This window comes from Panthera onca, chromosome B4, assembly GCF_046562875.1.
Source record: "Panthera onca isolate mPanOnc1 chromosome B4, mPanOnc1 haplotype 2, whole genome shotgun sequence".
Classification (NCBI taxonomy): domain Eukaryota; kingdom Metazoa; phylum Chordata; class Mammalia; order Carnivora; family Felidae; genus Panthera; species Panthera onca.
In genome coordinates, this window is record NC_138345.1 from 16437224 (window position 1) to 16456233 (window position 19010).

Genomic DNA, 19010 nt, shown 5'->3' on the forward strand with positions numbered 1-19010 from the left:
AATTATTTAGAAGAGAGAGAGAGAGGGAGAGAGAGAGAGAGAGAGAGAGAGAGAGAGAGTGTGTGTGTGTGTGTGTGTGTGTGTGGTTTTGGTGGTTGTGATGGGGATTTTGTTTGATTTTTAGTTTCTCAATAATTAGAAACTATTGATTTTAATTTCACTGCATTGTGATTATATACAGTTTTGGTTGTTTTTACTTGCCAAGACTTTCTTTATGGTCTAGTTAATAGTCAGATTTTGTAAATATTCAGCGTGTGCTTGAACAGAATGATCTTTGATTGTTCGGTTCAGGGATCTTTATATGGTGACTAGATAAACTTTAACAATTTGTATAATTCAGATGTTCTGCATTCCTAGTATTTTGTCTCCTTGACAAAATATTCTCTTTACAGTTCTGTCAATGTTTGTTTTATATGCTTTGAACTGCATTATATCTTCCTGATGCGTCAGTCCTTGATAGTGTAATTATTTTCCTTATTCATACTAATCCTTTTTTTGACCAGAAAGTCAATTTTAAATTAATTGCCACAGAAGCTATCTTTTGCTTGGCATTTCCCTAGAAATGCCTGTTAGCTTTTAATAGTTGTATGTCATCGAATGGCTCTTGTAAAAATATATCTGCATTTTTATTTTTTATCTCATTTGAGGAACTCTTGGCTTTTTACCGGCAAATGTGAGTGTGGATTTTTTTTGTACATTTATATATTTGTATTTGTTTTACCATTTTGAGCTTTATTTCATTTACTGTTCTGTTTTCTTTCTATCTTGTTTGTCTTTTCCTGCATTCCACTAGTTCTCTGGAATATTTTTATCCCATTTTCCTCCTCTACAGGTTTGGGAATTATTCTATTTCTTTTTCTTTTTTTTTTTCAGTGGTTAACCTTATGTTTTTAACATGCATGTCTAACTTGAAGTTAATCAACATCTCTCTGCTTCCTGAACAAAATGAAGTTTATTATTCCACCTAAACATTAAAACATTTTTTTTTAACTTGGAAATCATGTTAGACTGTCAAAAAATTGAGAAAGAGAGTACAGAGGATTCCCCTGTGCCATCCACTCCCCCACCTTTGGTGAGAACTTCTCGTGTGAGGCCTATAGTATCACAGCTAGGTAATTACATGGGTACAATATATTAACTAAACTGCACATCTTCTGTTTTTTTGTTTTGTTTTGTTTCAAATAGGGACATTAAGGTTTATTTATCTCACAGGATTCTTGTAAGAATTAAATATGTAATACTGATAAACCTCTATTTTTAAAGTCTATCTCTAATTTTATTTTATGATTATTTTTTTAGAGTATTTTTTTAAAATTTTATTTCAATCCAAGTCAGTTAACATACAGTGCAATAATGGTTTCAGGAGTAGAATTTAGTGATTCATCCCCTACATATAATACCCAGTGCTCATCCCAACAAGTGCCTCCCTTAATGCCCATCATCCATGTAGCCTCTCCCCCCACCTCCCCTCCAGCAAGCCTCAGTTTGTTCTCTGGATTTAAGAGTCTCTTATGGTTTGCCTCCCTCCCTGTTTTGATCTTATTTTCCCTTCCTTTGCCCTATGTTCATCTGTTTTGTTTCTTAAGTTCCACATATGAGTGAAGTCATAGGATACTGATCTTTCTCCCACTGACTTATTTTGCTTAAACCACACATCTCGTTAATTTCCCATTCTTTAACTTCCCACCTGCAATTAGTTATCTTTGCTGTTTGCACAGGCATTTAGACCTGGATTCACACACACATTTATTGGTTCCTTTGCTCAGTGTAGACTTTCAGCTCTCTTATTCCTCCTGATTTAAAATTCTTCCTTGACAAAGTAAAACTTTTAGTGATTCCTTCACTGGTGATTTCGGAGTGGAAAACTCTCTGTCTTTATCTGAAAATGTCTTGATCCACCCTTACCTTGCGTAATAATTTAGGTAGGTTGTTTTAAAATGCTATCTGTATGTATGTGTGTGTGTGTGTGTGTGTGTGTGTGTGTGTGTGTGTGTGATATGATATATTTTAAAGTAGGCTTCATACCTAGCATGGAGCCCAACATAGGGTTGGAACTCGTGACCTGAGCTGAGATCAAGAGTCAAATGCTTAACTGACTGAACCGCTCAGGCGCCTCAGTGCTGTGTACATATTGTTTCGTTTTCTCCTGGCCTTTATTTTTGCCACTGGAATTCCCCTGTTATTAGACTAATTCTTCTTTTTATCCTTCTTTTAAAAAAAATTGTTAATGTTTATTCAGTTTTGAGAGAGACAGACAGACAGAACACAAGTGGGGGAGGAGCAGAGAGAGAGGGAGACATAGAATTTGAAGCTGGCTCCAGGATCCCATCTGGCAGCACAAAGCCCAGTGAGGGGTTCGAACCCACGAACTACAAGATCGTGACCTGAACTGAAGTCGGACCCTTAACCGACTGAGCCACCCAGGCACCCGTACTGAGCCACCCAGGCACCCGTACTTTAAAAAAAAAGTTTACTTATTTATTTTAGAGAGAGACAGAGTGAAGGAGGTGGGGCAGAGAGAGAGGGAGAGAGAGAGAATTCCAAGCATGCTCCACACTGTCAGCACAGAGCCCAACATGGGGCTGGAACTCATGAACAGTGAGATAATGACCTGAGCAAAAATCAAGAGTTGGGATGCTTTTTAAAAAAATTTTTTCTAATGTTTATTTACTTATTTTTGAGAAAGACAGAGAAGTGTGAGCAGGAGAGAGACAGAGAATCTCAAGCAGGCTCTGCACTGTCAGTGAGGAGCCTGATGTGGGGATTGAACTCACAGAACAGTGAGATTATGACCTGAGCAGAAACTGAAAGTCAGACACTTAACCAACTGAGCTATCCATGCGCTGCAAGAGCTGGGATGCTTAACCGACTCAGCCACCCACACGTCCCTAACTCTTCTTTTTAAAAAGTGGCTACTTGTATTTTCTCTCTGATTGATTTTAAGATCTACTCATTGTCTTTGCCATTCTGCAGGCTTTTAGTACAATATGTTGAGCTTTGGGTTAATTTTCTTCTCTTTGGTACTCAATGTGCTTCTTCATTTTCAGAATGTATCTTTCTTTTTAAATCTTGAAAATTATTGGGGCACCTGGGTGGCTCAGTCGGTTGAGCGTCCGACTTTGGCTCCGGTCATGATCTCGCGGTTCGTGGGCTCGAGCCCCACGTCAGGCTCTGTGCTGACAGCTCAGAGCCTGGAGTCTCCTTTGGATTCGGTGTCTCCCTCCCTCTCAGCCCCTCCACCGCTCATGTTCTGTCTCTCTCTGTCTCTCAAAAGTGAATAAATGTTAAAAAAAAATTTTAATTATATGGGGCGCCTGGTGGCTCAGTCCGTTGAGCATCCAGCTTTGGCTCAGGTCATGATCTCACGGTTTGTGGGTTGGAGCCCTGCATTGGGCTCTGTGCTGAAAGCTTAGAGCCTGGAGCCTGTTTCAGATTCTGTGTCTTCCTCTCTCTCTGCTCCTCCCCCGCTCATGCTCTGTCTCTGCCTCTCCTTCACAAATAAGTAAAAACATTAAAAAAAAATTAAAACCTTGAAGATTCTCAGTCATTAATTTTATTTGGTGATTCTGAAACATTTCTTACTTTGATTTTCAACCTTCTCATTCTATTTTGTGTTTTCTGTCCGTGTTCTTTAAATCTCTTTTCATGTGCTCCTTACTCTGCTACATTCATTCAGTTGACTAATCTTTCCAAAACTGCATTTCTATATTTTATTTGGCCATTGAGTTTTTAACTTCATGGTTTTCTTTTCTACAAATTCTGTTGTGTGTTCACATCCTCTTGTTCTTTGTTCATAACATGTTGTTTTTTAATTATTGATTCTGCTTCTTCCTTTGTCTTCTTTTGTTAAATCATCTGAAGCATGCTTATTTTTATGTTTTTTTTTTTTCCCAGAAAGGCAATTACTGACTTTCCTTGAATGTGAGCCTCACGTGGTTTGTAATTTTTGATTCAACCAGTCCCCGTCCCATCCCCAGCCTAAGCCTCAAATGTCTTAGCCTCACATTACCTGTGTTGTAGAAATAGTTCTATTGTGTGTTTCTGCATTTGACTTCTCTGAGTGTCTAGGAGTCTCTCCTTTCGTAGACTGAGATTTATTTTATGTTTGTGGCTGCGGGTGCTAATACGATGCGAACGGCATCAAGTTGGGACCAGCACCCATCCCTGGCACAGAATTGGTATTTATTTTTAACAGAAGAACTTTTCTCCCTGTACCTAGAACCCCAGGCAGATGATAAGAAACTGTCATTTCTCGGTTCTGTGAGTAGAGTTTTTCGCTCTCCTTTTTCGGAGGGGCTCCCATTAGTGGGTACCATCTTCATGTAAGGACTTCAGTTCCATTCCCCTGCCTCAGGTGAGCTGATGTGCTCATTTGTATGGAGATTAGTACCCCTGCCCTAGTATCATAATCTGAGGTTCGTGCACAATGGGGCAACTACAGTCTCAGCTTGAGTATTTCCCATTCTAGGTTTTAGTTTTCGATGTATTTTCGGTAACTGGAGACAACCTCTTCTTTCTCTTGAGCTCAAGTATGGAATTTTTTTCTTTATTGTTATCTTTTAAGTTTATTTATTTATTTTTGAGAGAGGCACAGGGTGGGGGAGAGAGAGCGAGAGCGAGAGAGAGAGAGAGAGAGAGAGAGAATCCCATGCAGGCTCCATGCTGTCAGCACAGAGCTGGAAGCGGGGCTCAGTCTCACAAACCGTGCGATTGCGACCTGAGCCCAAATCAAGAGTTGGGACGCTTAACCCACTGAGCCACCCAGGTGCCCCTATTGTAATGCTTTTATTTAGCATTTCTGTGTGTTCTAAGGATGGGAGAGGAACCATGCCAAATGGTGCTGCCAGAAGTTTGATAAGTATTCTCCCAGGACCAGATGATACAGTTTCATAGTCATCATCTACTTTTGACGTCAGTGGGCAAATGAGCTTGCTACTCTGCCAATTATTTCCTGTGGTTACTCATTCTAATACTGAAATCTTAGGCATTCTGTTCCGTTTCCCCAGTGAGCACTTCACACATCGCTTTTGTTAGAAGAGGTATCAGAAACGGAGAGAATGAATGCCCTGTCCCCAGTTTTGCGTCCTAATTTGTCGTATGACAAACAACATTCTACTGTTTTCTTATTCACATGAGTAATTGTCATTGCATTTCAAACTTTTCAGATTTGTGTTCTTCAGATACCTCTGTTATTTAGCAATTTACATTTCATGATAGAGGAATTATTAAAATAATATTATTGAATAAATATCCATGATAATCTGCTTGATAACATTAATAGGGCTGGAAAAGACACGGCTTCTACTGCTATTTGATTGGACACACACTTTCAACATTTGCAGAAGCAAACCAAACCTGCATAAATGAGAAGGCTTACTTAACAACTGTTGAAGACAGGTATGCAACTATTTTAATTCTATTTTAATGCATGTCAAATAATGAAATGGTTTCACAGAAGCCTAAGAATCCCCATGCTCTAAATTTCTGTCAATTACATTTGATCTTGAGGTATGATTTGCAGAAGGAGTAGCATTGAAAATCATATCCTAATTTGGATTCTTCATTGTAAGTGCTATAAAATATTTTGCTCCTTTTAGAACTTGAAAGCAATATTCAGTAACAAACGTTCATTATGTTATTATATGAATCATATAATTTCATTTCAGAAAAGTAATGTTCTAGCAAACATAATTTATGGGCCTAACTTTTTTTCTGATCTAGTATATACCAAATTTTTTAAAGCAGAAAAAGTAAAATTTATTGGTTCAAAAATGCCACTTTCTATCTTTACCACTGTCTCCACCAAAAAAAGGGTAGAGAGATTCACTGAATATTTTATTATTCCTTTACATTTTTCTGTTCATTTTCTTTTCTTTTCTTTGCTAGTTTTGCTAGACCGATAGGTCCAGAAAAATCACATGAATGTAGAGGATTTTATATAACTTTTGACCTCTAGAGTACCAAACATCTTTGAGGTTTTAGTTCTTATTTATTTTTCCCTTAATCTTCACAAAGCACTGGATTAGACACAGAAGAAACTTAAAGAATTTTCTTTTAATGTTTACTTATTTTTGAGAGGGAAAGAGAGAGAAACAGAGCATGAGAGGAGGAGGGGTAGAGAGAGGGGGAGACACAGAATCCGAAGCAGGCTACAGGCTCCGAGCTGTCAGCACAGTGCCTGATGCAGGGCTCGAACTCACAAACCGTAAGGTCATGACCTGAGCTGAAGTGGGATGCTCAACCGACTGAGCCACTCAGGCGCCCCACAAAATTTAAAAATGTGCATTTGATTTGTTATAAAAAGGTCAAGACATGGTTTTAATACAATAAGTTTTATTCATTGCTTCTTAAGGCACACCTGATAAAAGGTAAAGAATGCTACTGTTCTGATCTTCACTGAGTGCACATTGATCTTGACTAATCAATTGATGAGTTGGTTTATTGATCTTTTGGTTTATTGGAGCAGAAATTTCCCTATATTTTAGGTTTGTTTTCCTTTGTATTGTCTACATTTCTATTCGGGAGCTCAGTAACTCTGTGCTTAAATTTTGTTTCTAGACTTTTGGGAGAAATTGGGTTTAGGACTTTAAACATTTTTTCTTTGTACAGTTGTGAGAATGAAATTATTCAATTGTGAGAAGTAAACATTCCGTTATCCTGGAAACTGTGAACACCACTTTTTTCACTTCTCTTTTGCTCCAAAGAAAAATTTTTGCCTACATTGCTGCCTCATTATTTAATGTTTTATCTGTTAAGATCAACTTTGGTTGCTTTACGAACCAAATTGGGTCATTGGATGATGCCAAAGAGATGAGATCCAAAGAAAACCTTTGGAAATTGTGATTCTTCTCCTACTTCTTTCTACAGATCGAATCTCTGCTTCTCCGTATTCCTCAATAGTTTTCTCTTCTGTTTCAGACCTGAGGGAAGAGAATAAAATTTGAGGGGTAATCCACACAGATTTTTCTGTCTGTGTCATCTTTGATAACGTTACGACCTCGGGATTTACTTACCCAAGAACTGTGTCGGGCATTTGAAATAGTTGGAAAGTGGACTACTTTTTTAAACAGTGTATCTGAGAATGCTATAGTTTTCTCCTTTGCCTTTGCAGAATTCTCTTAGATTTTGAGGAGGGGCCGAGGGGCTGGTGAGGAGTGGACAGAAATGATTTGAGTATATTTGATTTTATTCACTCAGCTCCATGATAGTCCCCCCTCATTTCCTTAGTAGAAATTTGCATAATTTAAATGGCATATAACTTAAAACACAGTATGTTTGAAGTACCAACTAAATCATAGCTCACACATGTAATTGACATGCTTTTCGTGTTGCTGTTTGGAAAAATTCACATTTCTAAATTTTAGTTATTTTTTTTCTTTTAAGATATGAACAAGCGTTTCTAACTAGTTTGGTTGGATTGAGGCCTGAAAGATATTTTTGGACAGGACTTTCAGATGTACAAAACAAAGGCACCTTTCAATGGACCATTGAGGAAAAGGTTCAGTTCACCCACTGGAATTCAGATATGCCAGGTATGAGCATTGCTTGGAGGTGAGGATTTCATTCACCCTACAAGTCCATGGGGCAAAGCCTATTAGCCCTCCATGTACCTTTCCAAATATACTACGTAGATTAGTTGTGTTTGCGACATTTTGTATTTCATTCTCTTTTGCTTTTTCTTTCTTTCTTAAAATTTTCTTAAAAAAAATTTTTTTTAACGTTTATTTATTTTTGAGACCAAGAGAGACAGAGCATGAACGGGGGAGGATCAGAGAGAGAGGGAGACACAGAATCTGAAACAGGCTCCAGGCTCTGAGTTGTCGGCACAGAGCCCGACACAGGGCTCGAACTCACTGACCGTGAGATCATGACCTGAGCTGAAGTCAGACGCTTAACTGACTGAGCCACCCAGGCGCCCCTAAAATTTCTAATTAGTTCACAGTCGTCTAAGAAGACAGGGAAGGTAAAACCAGTAGTTGTCTGGTATTGCTCTGTTTGAAAAATATTTATGAAATCCTAAATAACCACAAACGTTCCAGACAGTTAACTTATGTTTGTAAACTTAAAACTATATTAAAGAGATTTAAAATTTGGCCTTGCAGAGATGAATGGAAATATTAGTATGTTTCAGGGGCATGACACCGCGCAGAAATGCCTCATGCCCAATGTTTTGTGGTATCTGGGCTAAACGCTAAAGCAAGACTGTTTGCTCAAGCACCTGGATTTACTACGTGGCTTAATAAATCCTGATCTTCAGAAGTTCTTTTAATTTGTATTCTCAAATTATTGACAAATAAGGAAAATAGGACAGTAATTTGGATAGTGTGATTCTTGGTGAGTTCTTGAATGTTCTGAAGACAATACGATTTCAGTTTATTTTTATTAAAAAAAATTTTTTTTTTTTGTAATCTTCATTTATTTTTGAGAGAGAGAGTGCAAGTGGGGGAAGGAGCAGAGAGAGGGAGACACAGAATCCGAAGCAGGCTCCAGGCTGTCAGTGCAGAGCCAGACGCGGGGCTCAAGCTCACGATTGGGAGATCATGACCTGAGCTGAACTCAGATGCTTAAATGACTGAGCTACCCAGGAGCCCCAACGATTTCAGTTTATTTTTAAATTAACTGGGCAGGAGAATAAGAGCTGACCATACACTTTTGTTGTTGTTGTTGTTGTTGTTGTTGTTGTTGTTGTTAAGTATCCGTCAGAGTGCTAATGGTAATTTTTACTTCTAGGCCCTACTCTTTAATTTTCCTCGTGTTGCTCCTTCAGCAGTGGGACCCTGAAAGCTTAATCCTGGAATGTCCCTAGGGAATAAAAATGGATGAAATCAGAGCCATAGGGAATCAGAGATCTTAGAGAAAATGTTTTGAAAAAGATGCGCCTCCCCAGAACTTTGAGATTTCTCTCTAGACGCTTAATGTCCGTTAAAAGAACAATAAAAGAATATCTCACTCCAGCAAAGACTCCTACTATTTTCAAAGTTCTTTAAAAATGAATTACTATTTGGAAATAATCACACCTGTAAAACAGATTTATAAAGCATTAAGCTGATTATAGTCCCCATTGTCTATGCTTTTTTTATCCTTGAAAGCTGGCACTCATCACTACTCTGTAAAGTAGGTGGTGATATTTGCCTTGTAAGATAAGGAAGCAAGCTCAAGGGTAGTTGAGTATTCAACAAATAACAAAAATCTCTAGCTCACTTGTGTCTCCCTTTGAAGTGTGTGATGAATTTCTGTCCTGAGAGACCTCCAAGGCCTGTGGGGCGGAGGAGGGGACTCTTACAAACGTTTTCTTAAAAAAAGAAAAAAAACCCATGAACCCCCTGTTTTTGCCATTATGGTACATTTTGTTCTACTAAAATTATTGTATCATTAAGTACCTATGTGGGGGGCACCCTGCCCGATGTTAGAAACACGAAATGCTATCAAAACCCTGACGTCTGAGCTCATAATTCTGTTAGGGATTTTGACCACACAAATAAAAGGTCACCAACAGTTCAAAATAGTAGAAAGGAGTTGCCAAATGCGGCCGTAATTTCTCCTCTATATTTTCTCTTCACCTGAGGAGTGTATGGCCCTGGGTGACCCTCGGGTTTGACCTGCGCGCGGGGCCGGCCGTCAGTAGCTCCTGCTAAGTGAATTTTCCTTTATGTATTGAATACAGGGCGAAAAGCAGGATGTGTCGCCATGAGAACTGGAGTTGCAGGGGGCTTGTGGGATGTTTTGAGATGCGAAGAGAAAGCAAAATTTGTGTGCAAACACTGGGCCGAGGGAGTGACTCGCCCGCCAGAGCCCACGACAACTCCCGAACCCAAATGTCCGGAGGAATGGGGCGCCAGCAGTAAAACGAGCTTGTGTTTCAAGGTGACTGTCATCCGCTAAGCTAAGAAAGAACGTGGACTGTGTTTCAGCCTCAAAAGTCACGCGAGGAATTAAAACGGAACCCCAAACCGCAGTGCTCAGGCTCTACCTGTAGAAAGTCTAATTCTCTGAATCCGGAAGGGGAGCTGGGCTTCTGTGTTTTCAAAAGCTCTCCTCGGGTACATGCTAATGACCGGTTGCATTTAGAGCTGCAAACACGACTCACAGCAGCTTTCTTCACGTGCTCTGCTTCGTCACCCTCCCACTGTCCCCCCCCCCCCCCCCCCAGGCTGCCTTGCCCTCCTCTGAGCTTGCACTTTTCATGAAAATGTCTGTTTCCCCTCATGCTATCCCATCATGTCCCATTTTGCCCTGGTCTCAGAGCCCAAGCTCTTAGGTAATTGCACTGATAAATGAGTCTACATTAATGCCAAATGGTCATCTAGGAGGTGATGCTCCATCGTTGTGACTTAGCCCCCCCTCCCCCGGTTGTTATGCCCGATGGGCGTTGAGAGCATTACTAAGTAGGGGCACGTGGCTGTTCAGTGTCCTTTAAATGAGGAGTTGATATCCTGCTCTCATTTTATTCCTTCCAAGTTCACACGGTCCATTTTCTCCTTATGCAGTCAAGTTGACCAAAACAAACAGACAAAAACCTCAGTGAATTATGCATTTGGGTCTTTTTTTTTTTTTTTTTTTTTTTTTTTTTTTCACTCTTGTAAGTCCTATCCTTTCTTGAGAAAGTTAGATTTGGTCACATACAGAAATGTGCCTTTCTACCCCTTAATGATATTGTTCTTTAGCGTCCCACTCCCAGGACCTCTTTTATTCAGACCCTTTGGTCGCATGTGGCCATGGTGTGCCTTGTAAGACAGTTAGGTAAGGCTGAGGGAAAACTTGAATTACTAATGTGTATCAGAATGAGGCTGTTTAGTCTTCTGTAACTCAAGGGGTGTGGGTAGTTGGGTTAGTCATTCCCACTACTGGCAGTGGAGATTGCTAAATACTTGTTCAATCCTGATTAGCAGGTCAGGGCTAAATGCATAATTTACATAGAAGGGGATGCATTGGGCCAAGACAAGAGAGGATTTTGGAAATGGGTTAATTGAGGACTAATACAAAGCAAATCGGGTGTTCATTGTTGCATCTGGAAACTTTTGGTTTACTGCACACAGGCCAGGCTCATCCTATACACAGCCATTCACCTGGGGGTGGTAGGTTATGGAGATTTGTAGCAGGATTTTGCGAGAAGTGGCAGAATTCTCCAGAGCTGGGAAGTGAATGAGGGTTCTGGTAGAGATGCTATCCTGGTGGATATTCAACACATTGAAATATGTGCTTCATTAGAAAATTATATAGTTTTAGAGGTGCTTACGTAGGTTTGTTTGGAAATATATAGACCGTCTTTGTACATATTAAGATGTGGGACCTATTAATAAAATTCAGGTGATAGTAAATTTATTTAAGAAAACGAAGTCTTATATCATAGTCTAGCAGGTTGCAGTGCCCACAGAGTCTTGGGAGTTAATGATGTGAAAGCTTGCTCAAGGCACTTTTGTCCAGAGAGCTCAAGTTAGGGTCAAGGTGAAGATTGCCTTGGGTTGCTTGGTGATGGCTGGGCAGCCCTAGTCCATTGGAAGCCAACCCCATTTCCCACAAGCCTGTAATGGTGGGGAGCATGACTCATGAGAAATAGTGAATGAAAATTATAAAAGTTGATGGATACAACGGACTCCTATACTATTTGCATACTGACAGGTATTTCTTAGTCTGGAATTCCATTTCACTGTAGCCCTCTGGATAATACAAGATATTCCCTAACTCATATAATCTATTAAAATTTAATGCAGCTGTAAGGAAAAAAAAGACAAGGCCATTGTAAAAGACACCGGCAATGAAATATTGAGACTGTCAGGTGTTTGTTCAAGCTAGGCAGGATAGCAAACTATGCCACAATTTTTGTTTTCTGAAGTTTTCCTTCCTTACTTTTCCTGTATCAAAAGTGTTTTTTTTTTCTTTCTCATTTCAATGCTACTCTTCCCATCTAACCAAATTAATTCTGCCAAACGCATCAAACTTCTAAGACTTTAATCTAATTTCTTCTGTGCTATGAAGTATTTTTATTTTCTAAGGTTTTCTCAACAAAACCACCCCACATGTTTTGTTACCCAAATACTTACTCCTACACTGATTTTCAACCAAGAGAATTACATTGTTTTACACCATAGCAGTGTCTTTCTATAAAATGAAATCTCATCAAAAGTAAATAATTATTTCTCTTGATTTGATAAGCTATGAAGTATAAAATAACTTCTGAAACTGTATCATCTTTAGCTGTTTGCAAAAGGAAAACACGAGAAGAAAACATGGTTTGAATCTCGAGATTTTTGTAAAGCTCTGGGTGGTGATCTAGCTAGTATCAATAATAAAGAGGAACAGCAAGCAATATGGCGATTGATAGCGTAAGTGTCTTTTGTATATAATATTCCTTTTACCTATTTGATGCTCTGATGTTGAGAAAAGTCTTACATTTCTGAAATTGATGACTCATAATGCTACCTTGAGTGGCTGTATTATATCCCAAATCCATAGGACCTTTTTTTAATCTAGTTTCACTTACGAATGCTTTAATTTTATCGATATAAATCCTGTGATGAATTACTCTAGAAAAGTACAAGACATTCCATACATGTTATTAAGTGAATAAATGAATGACTTTCTTGCAGTGCTTTATAATGATATGTTCTCAAGTGGTGGCTCCTTTTGAGGATATTCATGGGCTGTACCAAAACACACAGTTGCATACTGCTTATAGTCATTGAATCTTTTTACCTGTGTACTAATTTAGGTTTCAAAGACAACTTTCAAATTTGATTAGCTCTCATATTTGTCTCATTAGGTAACCATAGAAATCTCGTTAAGTAACCAGACTTGTTTCATCCAATAGTATGAGCTCTCTTTATGTCTTGTAAATTGCAGGGCTACCGGGACGTACCATGAACTGTTTTGGTTGGGACTTATGTATGGAAGTCCTTCAGAGGGCTTTGTTTGGAGTGACGGTTCTCCTGTGAGTAATTTGATTTGATACATTGTTTTCTCACTTTATCATGTATTTATTTTGATGTTACCCTTTGGCTTAATCCAAGTTTTTGGTGAAACGTGCTTTTATGATAGCTAGTAACATTTTTCTATGCAAAAATAAATCCAATTCTAGGATCATTATTCTGCCCCTGCCCTAATTTAGTTCTGTTCACCCAAGGTATAAGCATAACTGGCTGGATTAAAAAAAATTTTTAGAAAACTCATTTAGGTAGCTTGAATAAAATAATGCTTTCATTCTATCATGCAAAATTGGTGTGCAAGTAGTTAAACTTCTTAAAAGTTTGGTGTTTTTAAATTTTTATTTTATTTGTATTTTTTAGTGAGAGCATGGGTGGGGGAGAGGGGCAGGGGGAGAAAGACAGAGAATCTTAAGCAAGCTGAGCCTGGAGCCTGATATGGGGTCTGATCTCACGACCCTGGGATTATGACCTGAGCCAGAGTCAAAAGTCAGACACTCAACCAACTGAGCCACCCAAGTGCCCCAGAAATCTAGTTTTAAACAAGTGTTGGTGAGGATGCAGAGAAAAAGGAACCCTTGTGCACTGTTGGTAGGAATGCAAACTGATACAGCCACTGTGGAAAACAGTATGGACGATCCTCAAAAAGCTAAAAATAGGGGTACCTGGGTGGCTCAGTCAGTTGAGTGTCAGACTTTGGCTCAGGTCATGATCTTGCATTTTTTTAGTTTGAGCCCCACATCAGGCTCCCTCCCGTCAGCACAGAGCCTGCTTTGGATTCTCTGTCCCCCTCTCTCTGCCCCCCCGTGGCTTGTGCTCTCCCAAAAAATAAATATTTTTTAAGAAACTTAAAAATAGAACTACCATATAATTCAGTAATTGCACTACTGGGTATTTAACCCCAAAACACAAAAACACTAATTCATAGGTGTGCCTGTACCCCTGTGTTTATTGCAGCATTATTTACAGTAGCTAAACTATGGAAGCAGCCCAAGTGCCCATCAACATTTATGTTTATTCAGCCATAAAATTCCAGAATATTATTCAGCCATAAAAACGAATGAAATCTTGCCCTTTGTAACAACATGAATGGAGCTAGAGAATATAATTCTGGCTGAAATAAGTCAGTCAGAGAAAGACAAATATCATATGATTTCACTCATATGTGGAATTCAAGAAACAAAACAAATGAGCAAAGGAAAAAAGAGAGAGGCAAATCAAGAAATGGACTCTTAACTATAGAGAACAAACTGATGGTTTCTAGAGGGGAGGGAGGTGGGTGAAATAGGTGAAGGGGATTAAGAGTGCACTTACCATGATGAGCACTGAATAATGTATGGAATTGTTGAGTCACTATATTGTATACCCGAAACGAATATAACACTGTATGTTAACTATACTGGAATTAAAATTTAAAACTTCATATAAAAAGTTGAGTGTTTTATAGCTTCTTATAGAGCAAGAGATCTGGAAACAATTTTTGAGAATCCATTAATAACCATTGGGCCTTGTCAGCCTTCCCCATTCCTAAGAATGGGGAAGTGTGAGGCTGTGACACGTGTTGGCAGTATTTAGTGGTCTGGTCATCCAAGGAAGTGATTTTGTGTAATTTCAGTTCTACCTCCTCTTATAACCCATCAGCAACTTTTCAAGGCACTTGAGTAAGGTGATTTCTTTGACAGCTCCACTGACACTTGGATTTCATATTGATATTTCTGGAAAATGCTTAGCCTAAAACTCTGTTGGGTATGATTCTACACTGAAACCTGCAAGGGGTTCTACACCCAGCCCTCCATTTATTTCCACTGTTCTTTTAGGCGGAGTTATGTAGCTTTGTTAACGGCATTTCATAAGTCTTTTTCTTTTATTATAAAAACTAATTATATTTCTCTATCCTACCTGTAAAGAGAAAGTTTCCAACGTCACACTGAAATATTACCACTTAAGAATGGGTTAGAGATTTAGGAACACCCAATACTGACAAGTGGAGCTTTTTTGCTGTTTTTTTTCTATATAGAAATCCCACTTTCAAGGCCCTGGATCCATTCTATCTATAAGACCGAAGAAAATGTTATAATAATAGCATATTCTATTCAGCTTTGAAAGTTTCCATGTAGTGAAAGCTATTTCTTTCCAATCCATTTTCATAAACCTTGCTTTCAAAACAAAGCTATTGCAAAAAAAGTGGATGGATTAAAAAATGTTAATATACCTTCCCTTTCTTTCGTTTAGATAAATGATTGTCAATGGCCTGATTTAAATGACTTACGTAATTAATGATTGCGATGTAATGTTTCTGACATAGGTTTCATATGAAAATTGGGCTTATGGAGAACCTAATAATTATCAAAATGTTGAATACTGTGGTGAGTTGAAAGGTGACTCTGGTATGTCCTGGAATGATATTAACTGTGAACATCTTAACAACTGGATTTGCCAGATACAAAAAGGTATGGTAACCTGTCCTCTATTCTGTCTCACACTGGAGAACTAACCTCCTGATATCCCAGCGTTTTCCTTTTATTAGCAGAACCAAACAGACAAAATAACCAAATAAGGGAACTGGCAGGGGCCATCATTTCACAGGATAAGAATGAAGTCACTGAGCACAGATAAATGTTCCAAAGGAACAGAAGATCAAAAGGCCACCCGGGAATCCTGGATGACAGTCACGTCCTCTAAAATATTTCCCACGAGCTGTGATTCTGGCTCAGGTTCTACAGGGGTGGGAGTGGGTGGGCGTTCTACTCTGTAAGTAGAGTAATGCGCATGCTGTTTCTTCTTTGGTATATTCACCCTCTGACCTATGTTAGCCATCCAGTAGGTAAAAGTTTCCCAACGTCTGAATATTCTAAATGTTGATTTCTTAAGTAAATATTCAACACAAAGAACAAACACCATTTTGAGGCCCTGATGCTATTATAGCCACTATGTTTATGATTGTCAAAAAGTATCAGTGCATACTTTAAGTCACGATCTGGGACTCAGAAAGTTCCACATATCCAAGTCAGGCATTGAGGTCAGAGGATCCAGGTTCTTCTGTTAAGATAAAGGAACAAACAGACCTTCCCTTGAACCACAATATACATAATCTTCCTCATTTTAAAACAGTTTGTGGAACCACATTGCCCTCTGCTGTTGGAGAACCTCGGCTACTGTCCCAACTCCACTGCTAGAGACCCTGGGTTGCTCTCGTGCTGTCTGCTTGTTTTCCTCACTCCTGCATAGATGAGTGCTTTCAAAGTTTTCAGAGTAGAGGAATAAAGAGTGGCCAGTTTTTCTTTAGAAGTCTCCTAGCTACCAATGACTACGTAAGTTTCCTTACGTGTTATTAGTAACTCTGTTCTTCCAGATGTTAACTACATTAAGCCAAAAGCTGGGTAACCTGATTCCTTTTATCAGATTCCAACAAAGTCCAGATATATCATTAACTCCTTGGAAAGAAAAATATTTCATTTAACTTTTAGGATAAGATACATTTAATAAACATAATATTCTTTGGGAAAAAAACATTTTATAAGTAAATTGTGTATCTTTAATGGTTTCAAATAATGAAATTTTAAGTAAGTCCACAGCTCATTATAAGATGTGTAACTGTCACCCTAACATTTATTAAATATCTTCTACATACCAATAATGCACATAATTTATTCTACCTCTTTACACATACTACTAACTCCTTTTAGCAGTTGACAGAGTTGAAGGTAGGCAATTTAAACCCCAGTTTGGTTTGAAACTAGGTTTTCTGATTCTAAAACTCGTGTTCCTTTCTTCCCTTTTGATGACACTATTTGTTGGGTCTGAAAAGTGTCTTCCAATTTCTAGTAGCTATTACTGTACTAATTCTCTTAGCCTTCATTCTCCTCCTCTACAACATGCTAGGGCAATTGAGGAGTAGAAGAGAGGGAGAGAAGGAAGAGCTACATTTTAAACTGTTTTGACCCACGAAAATAGGAAAATTAGAAGGAGATATGATTGAGGAAGTTCACGCACACTTTATAATCTGGTTTTCTTTTGTTTTCCAGGACAAACCCCAAAACCTGAGCCAACACCAGCTCCTCAAGACAGTAGGTGTTTCCTTATTTCGTGATCTCCACACTGATAGCCTTTTTTGGTCTTTCCTTTCCTTTCCTTCACCCAGGAAGAACAGAGTTCTTAATATCTCTGAGAACCTTGTGGGAGTATGGATCCTTTCCTCCAGACAAATGCTCATAGGCACAAAAGCAAAGTATTTTAATATGCTGGCTCAAGGGCTCTTGAATCCAACCCAAGGGCCCAGGTTTTCTCTTTGGTACTCTATTAGTTCCTCAGGGCTGCTGTAACAAATTACCACAAAGTTGGTGGCTTCAAGCAAAGTACATTTATTCCCCCTTACAGGTCTGGAGGTCAGAAACAGGAGCTCAGTTTCACTGGGCCAAAATTGGCAAGGCCATGCTTCCTCCCATGGTTCTAGGGGAGAATCTGATTCCTTGTCTTTACCAACTTCTAGAACGGCATCCCTCGAAGTTAGATTGTGTCCCCCCTCCTGCACCCTGAAAAACCAGCAATGTAGCAATCTTGCTTCTTTTGTCACATGGCTTTCTTCTTCTGTAGTCAGATCTCCCTCTTTAAGGATACTTGTGATTACATTAGGGCCCACCCAGATAATCCAGGATAATGGCTCCATCTCAAGACCCTGAATTTAAGCATGATCAACCATGATTTTAATCAAGATTTTTCACTTCTTTGGGTAGATTTGTTCCTAGGTATTTTATGTGTTTTGGTGCAACTGTAAATGGGATCGATTCCTTGATTTCTCTTTCTGTTGCTTCATTATTGGTGTATAAGAATGCAACTGATTTCTCACAGCTTTCACTTATTGAACTCAGAACATCATAGGTCCAGGTATGTAAGTTGTTTGCTATGTGATCCCTTTGATGAAAGTAGCCCTGGGAGTTCTTTTACCCAATGATGATACATAGGACTTAATGGAGAAGATAGAGTTCCAGATCTGGCGCAGAGTGGATCTCTGCCCTTAGGTAATTCAGTCTGTGTTGGGCATAAATATCCTGCTTATTCTGGGCTCTCAGACTTGCTGATACCTCTGACAAAGCTACTCTGCCCTTTTTACTTTGGTGCAGCACACGTACGAGATTCTTGAATTTGTCGAGGGAAAATTCATCACCCTTTTCCGTTCATTTTTCAGATCCGCCAGTCACCGAAGATGGGTGGGTTATCTACAAAGACTACCAGTATTACTTTAGCAAAGAAAAGGAGACCATGGACAATGCCCGAGCATTTTGCAGGAGGAACTTCGGTGATCTTGTTTCTATTCAGAGTGAAAGTAAAAAGAAGTTTCTATGGAAATATGTAAGAATACGATTAATTTCAGAATGAAACAGTGACGTGTGATAAGCAAAGATAATATCCACTACTGGTACCCTGTGGTGCAATTTCAAATGAGGGGCTAAATTTCAAGTTTCTCAGGTCAGGGGAAGACATGAATGCCAGAGGAGAGGTGGGTGATGGCCATAACAGAAATGAATGACCTCATTGCATAGATATTCAGTGCAGAATCATAGCATCCAGAAGCAGTTTTTAGTCTCGGCTTGGTAAGGACCCACATGTGATGACTTTGAGTTCACCAACTGGATTTTCAGAGATTATAATTCTTAACTAGTTTTTATGTATCAATCCTGGACCCTCTGATTTAGTTTAGGTTGATTGTTAATTTACAAATCTATCTTAGTTGGACCAAATTGTTGTTAAATGTAAAGCTTGATTATTCATATAAAAATCTTGGTTCTTCCAAAATTATCACATAACAGTGAAGCTATAGTTTATTGTTTTCCAAAGGTATTGGGTTAATATTTCTCTTTACAAATCATCATGGCATCCTTGTTGCTTGCCAGAAAGGAGGTAAGAGGGAAAGCAGAAAAAAATAAGTTGAATATAATGAAAGAATAAAAAATCATTTGCTTACAAAGGTATTCCAGTGTAGTCTGACCTATCTTTATCTTTGTGGATATATTTTGGTTTGAACTTTTTAGGACATTTCCTAATATTGCACAAATAAATATATATGTGGACAAAGTCTTTCCTTAGATGCAA

General features: G+C 38.8%; 1 protein-coding gene across 1 annotated transcript in view; it reads left to right on the top strand.

Moving 5' to 3' along the window:
- Positions 1-19010, top strand: part of MRC1 (mannose receptor C-type 1) — a 98587-nt gene that overhangs the window by 50994 nt on the left and 28583 nt on the right. The window contains exons 10-17 of the mRNA XM_060659235.3: positions 5282-5397; positions 7384-7532; positions 9665-9864; positions 12196-12323; positions 12841-12928; positions 15226-15370; positions 16946-16987; positions 18106-18269. Coding sequence (XP_060515218.2) covers positions 5282-5397; positions 7384-7532; positions 9665-9864; positions 12196-12323; positions 12841-12928; positions 15226-15370; positions 16946-16987; positions 18106-18269 — 1032 coding nt within the window. The remainder of the gene's footprint in view (positions 1-5281; positions 5398-7383; positions 7533-9664; positions 9865-12195; positions 12324-12840; positions 12929-15225; positions 15371-16945; positions 16988-18105; positions 18270-19010) is intronic.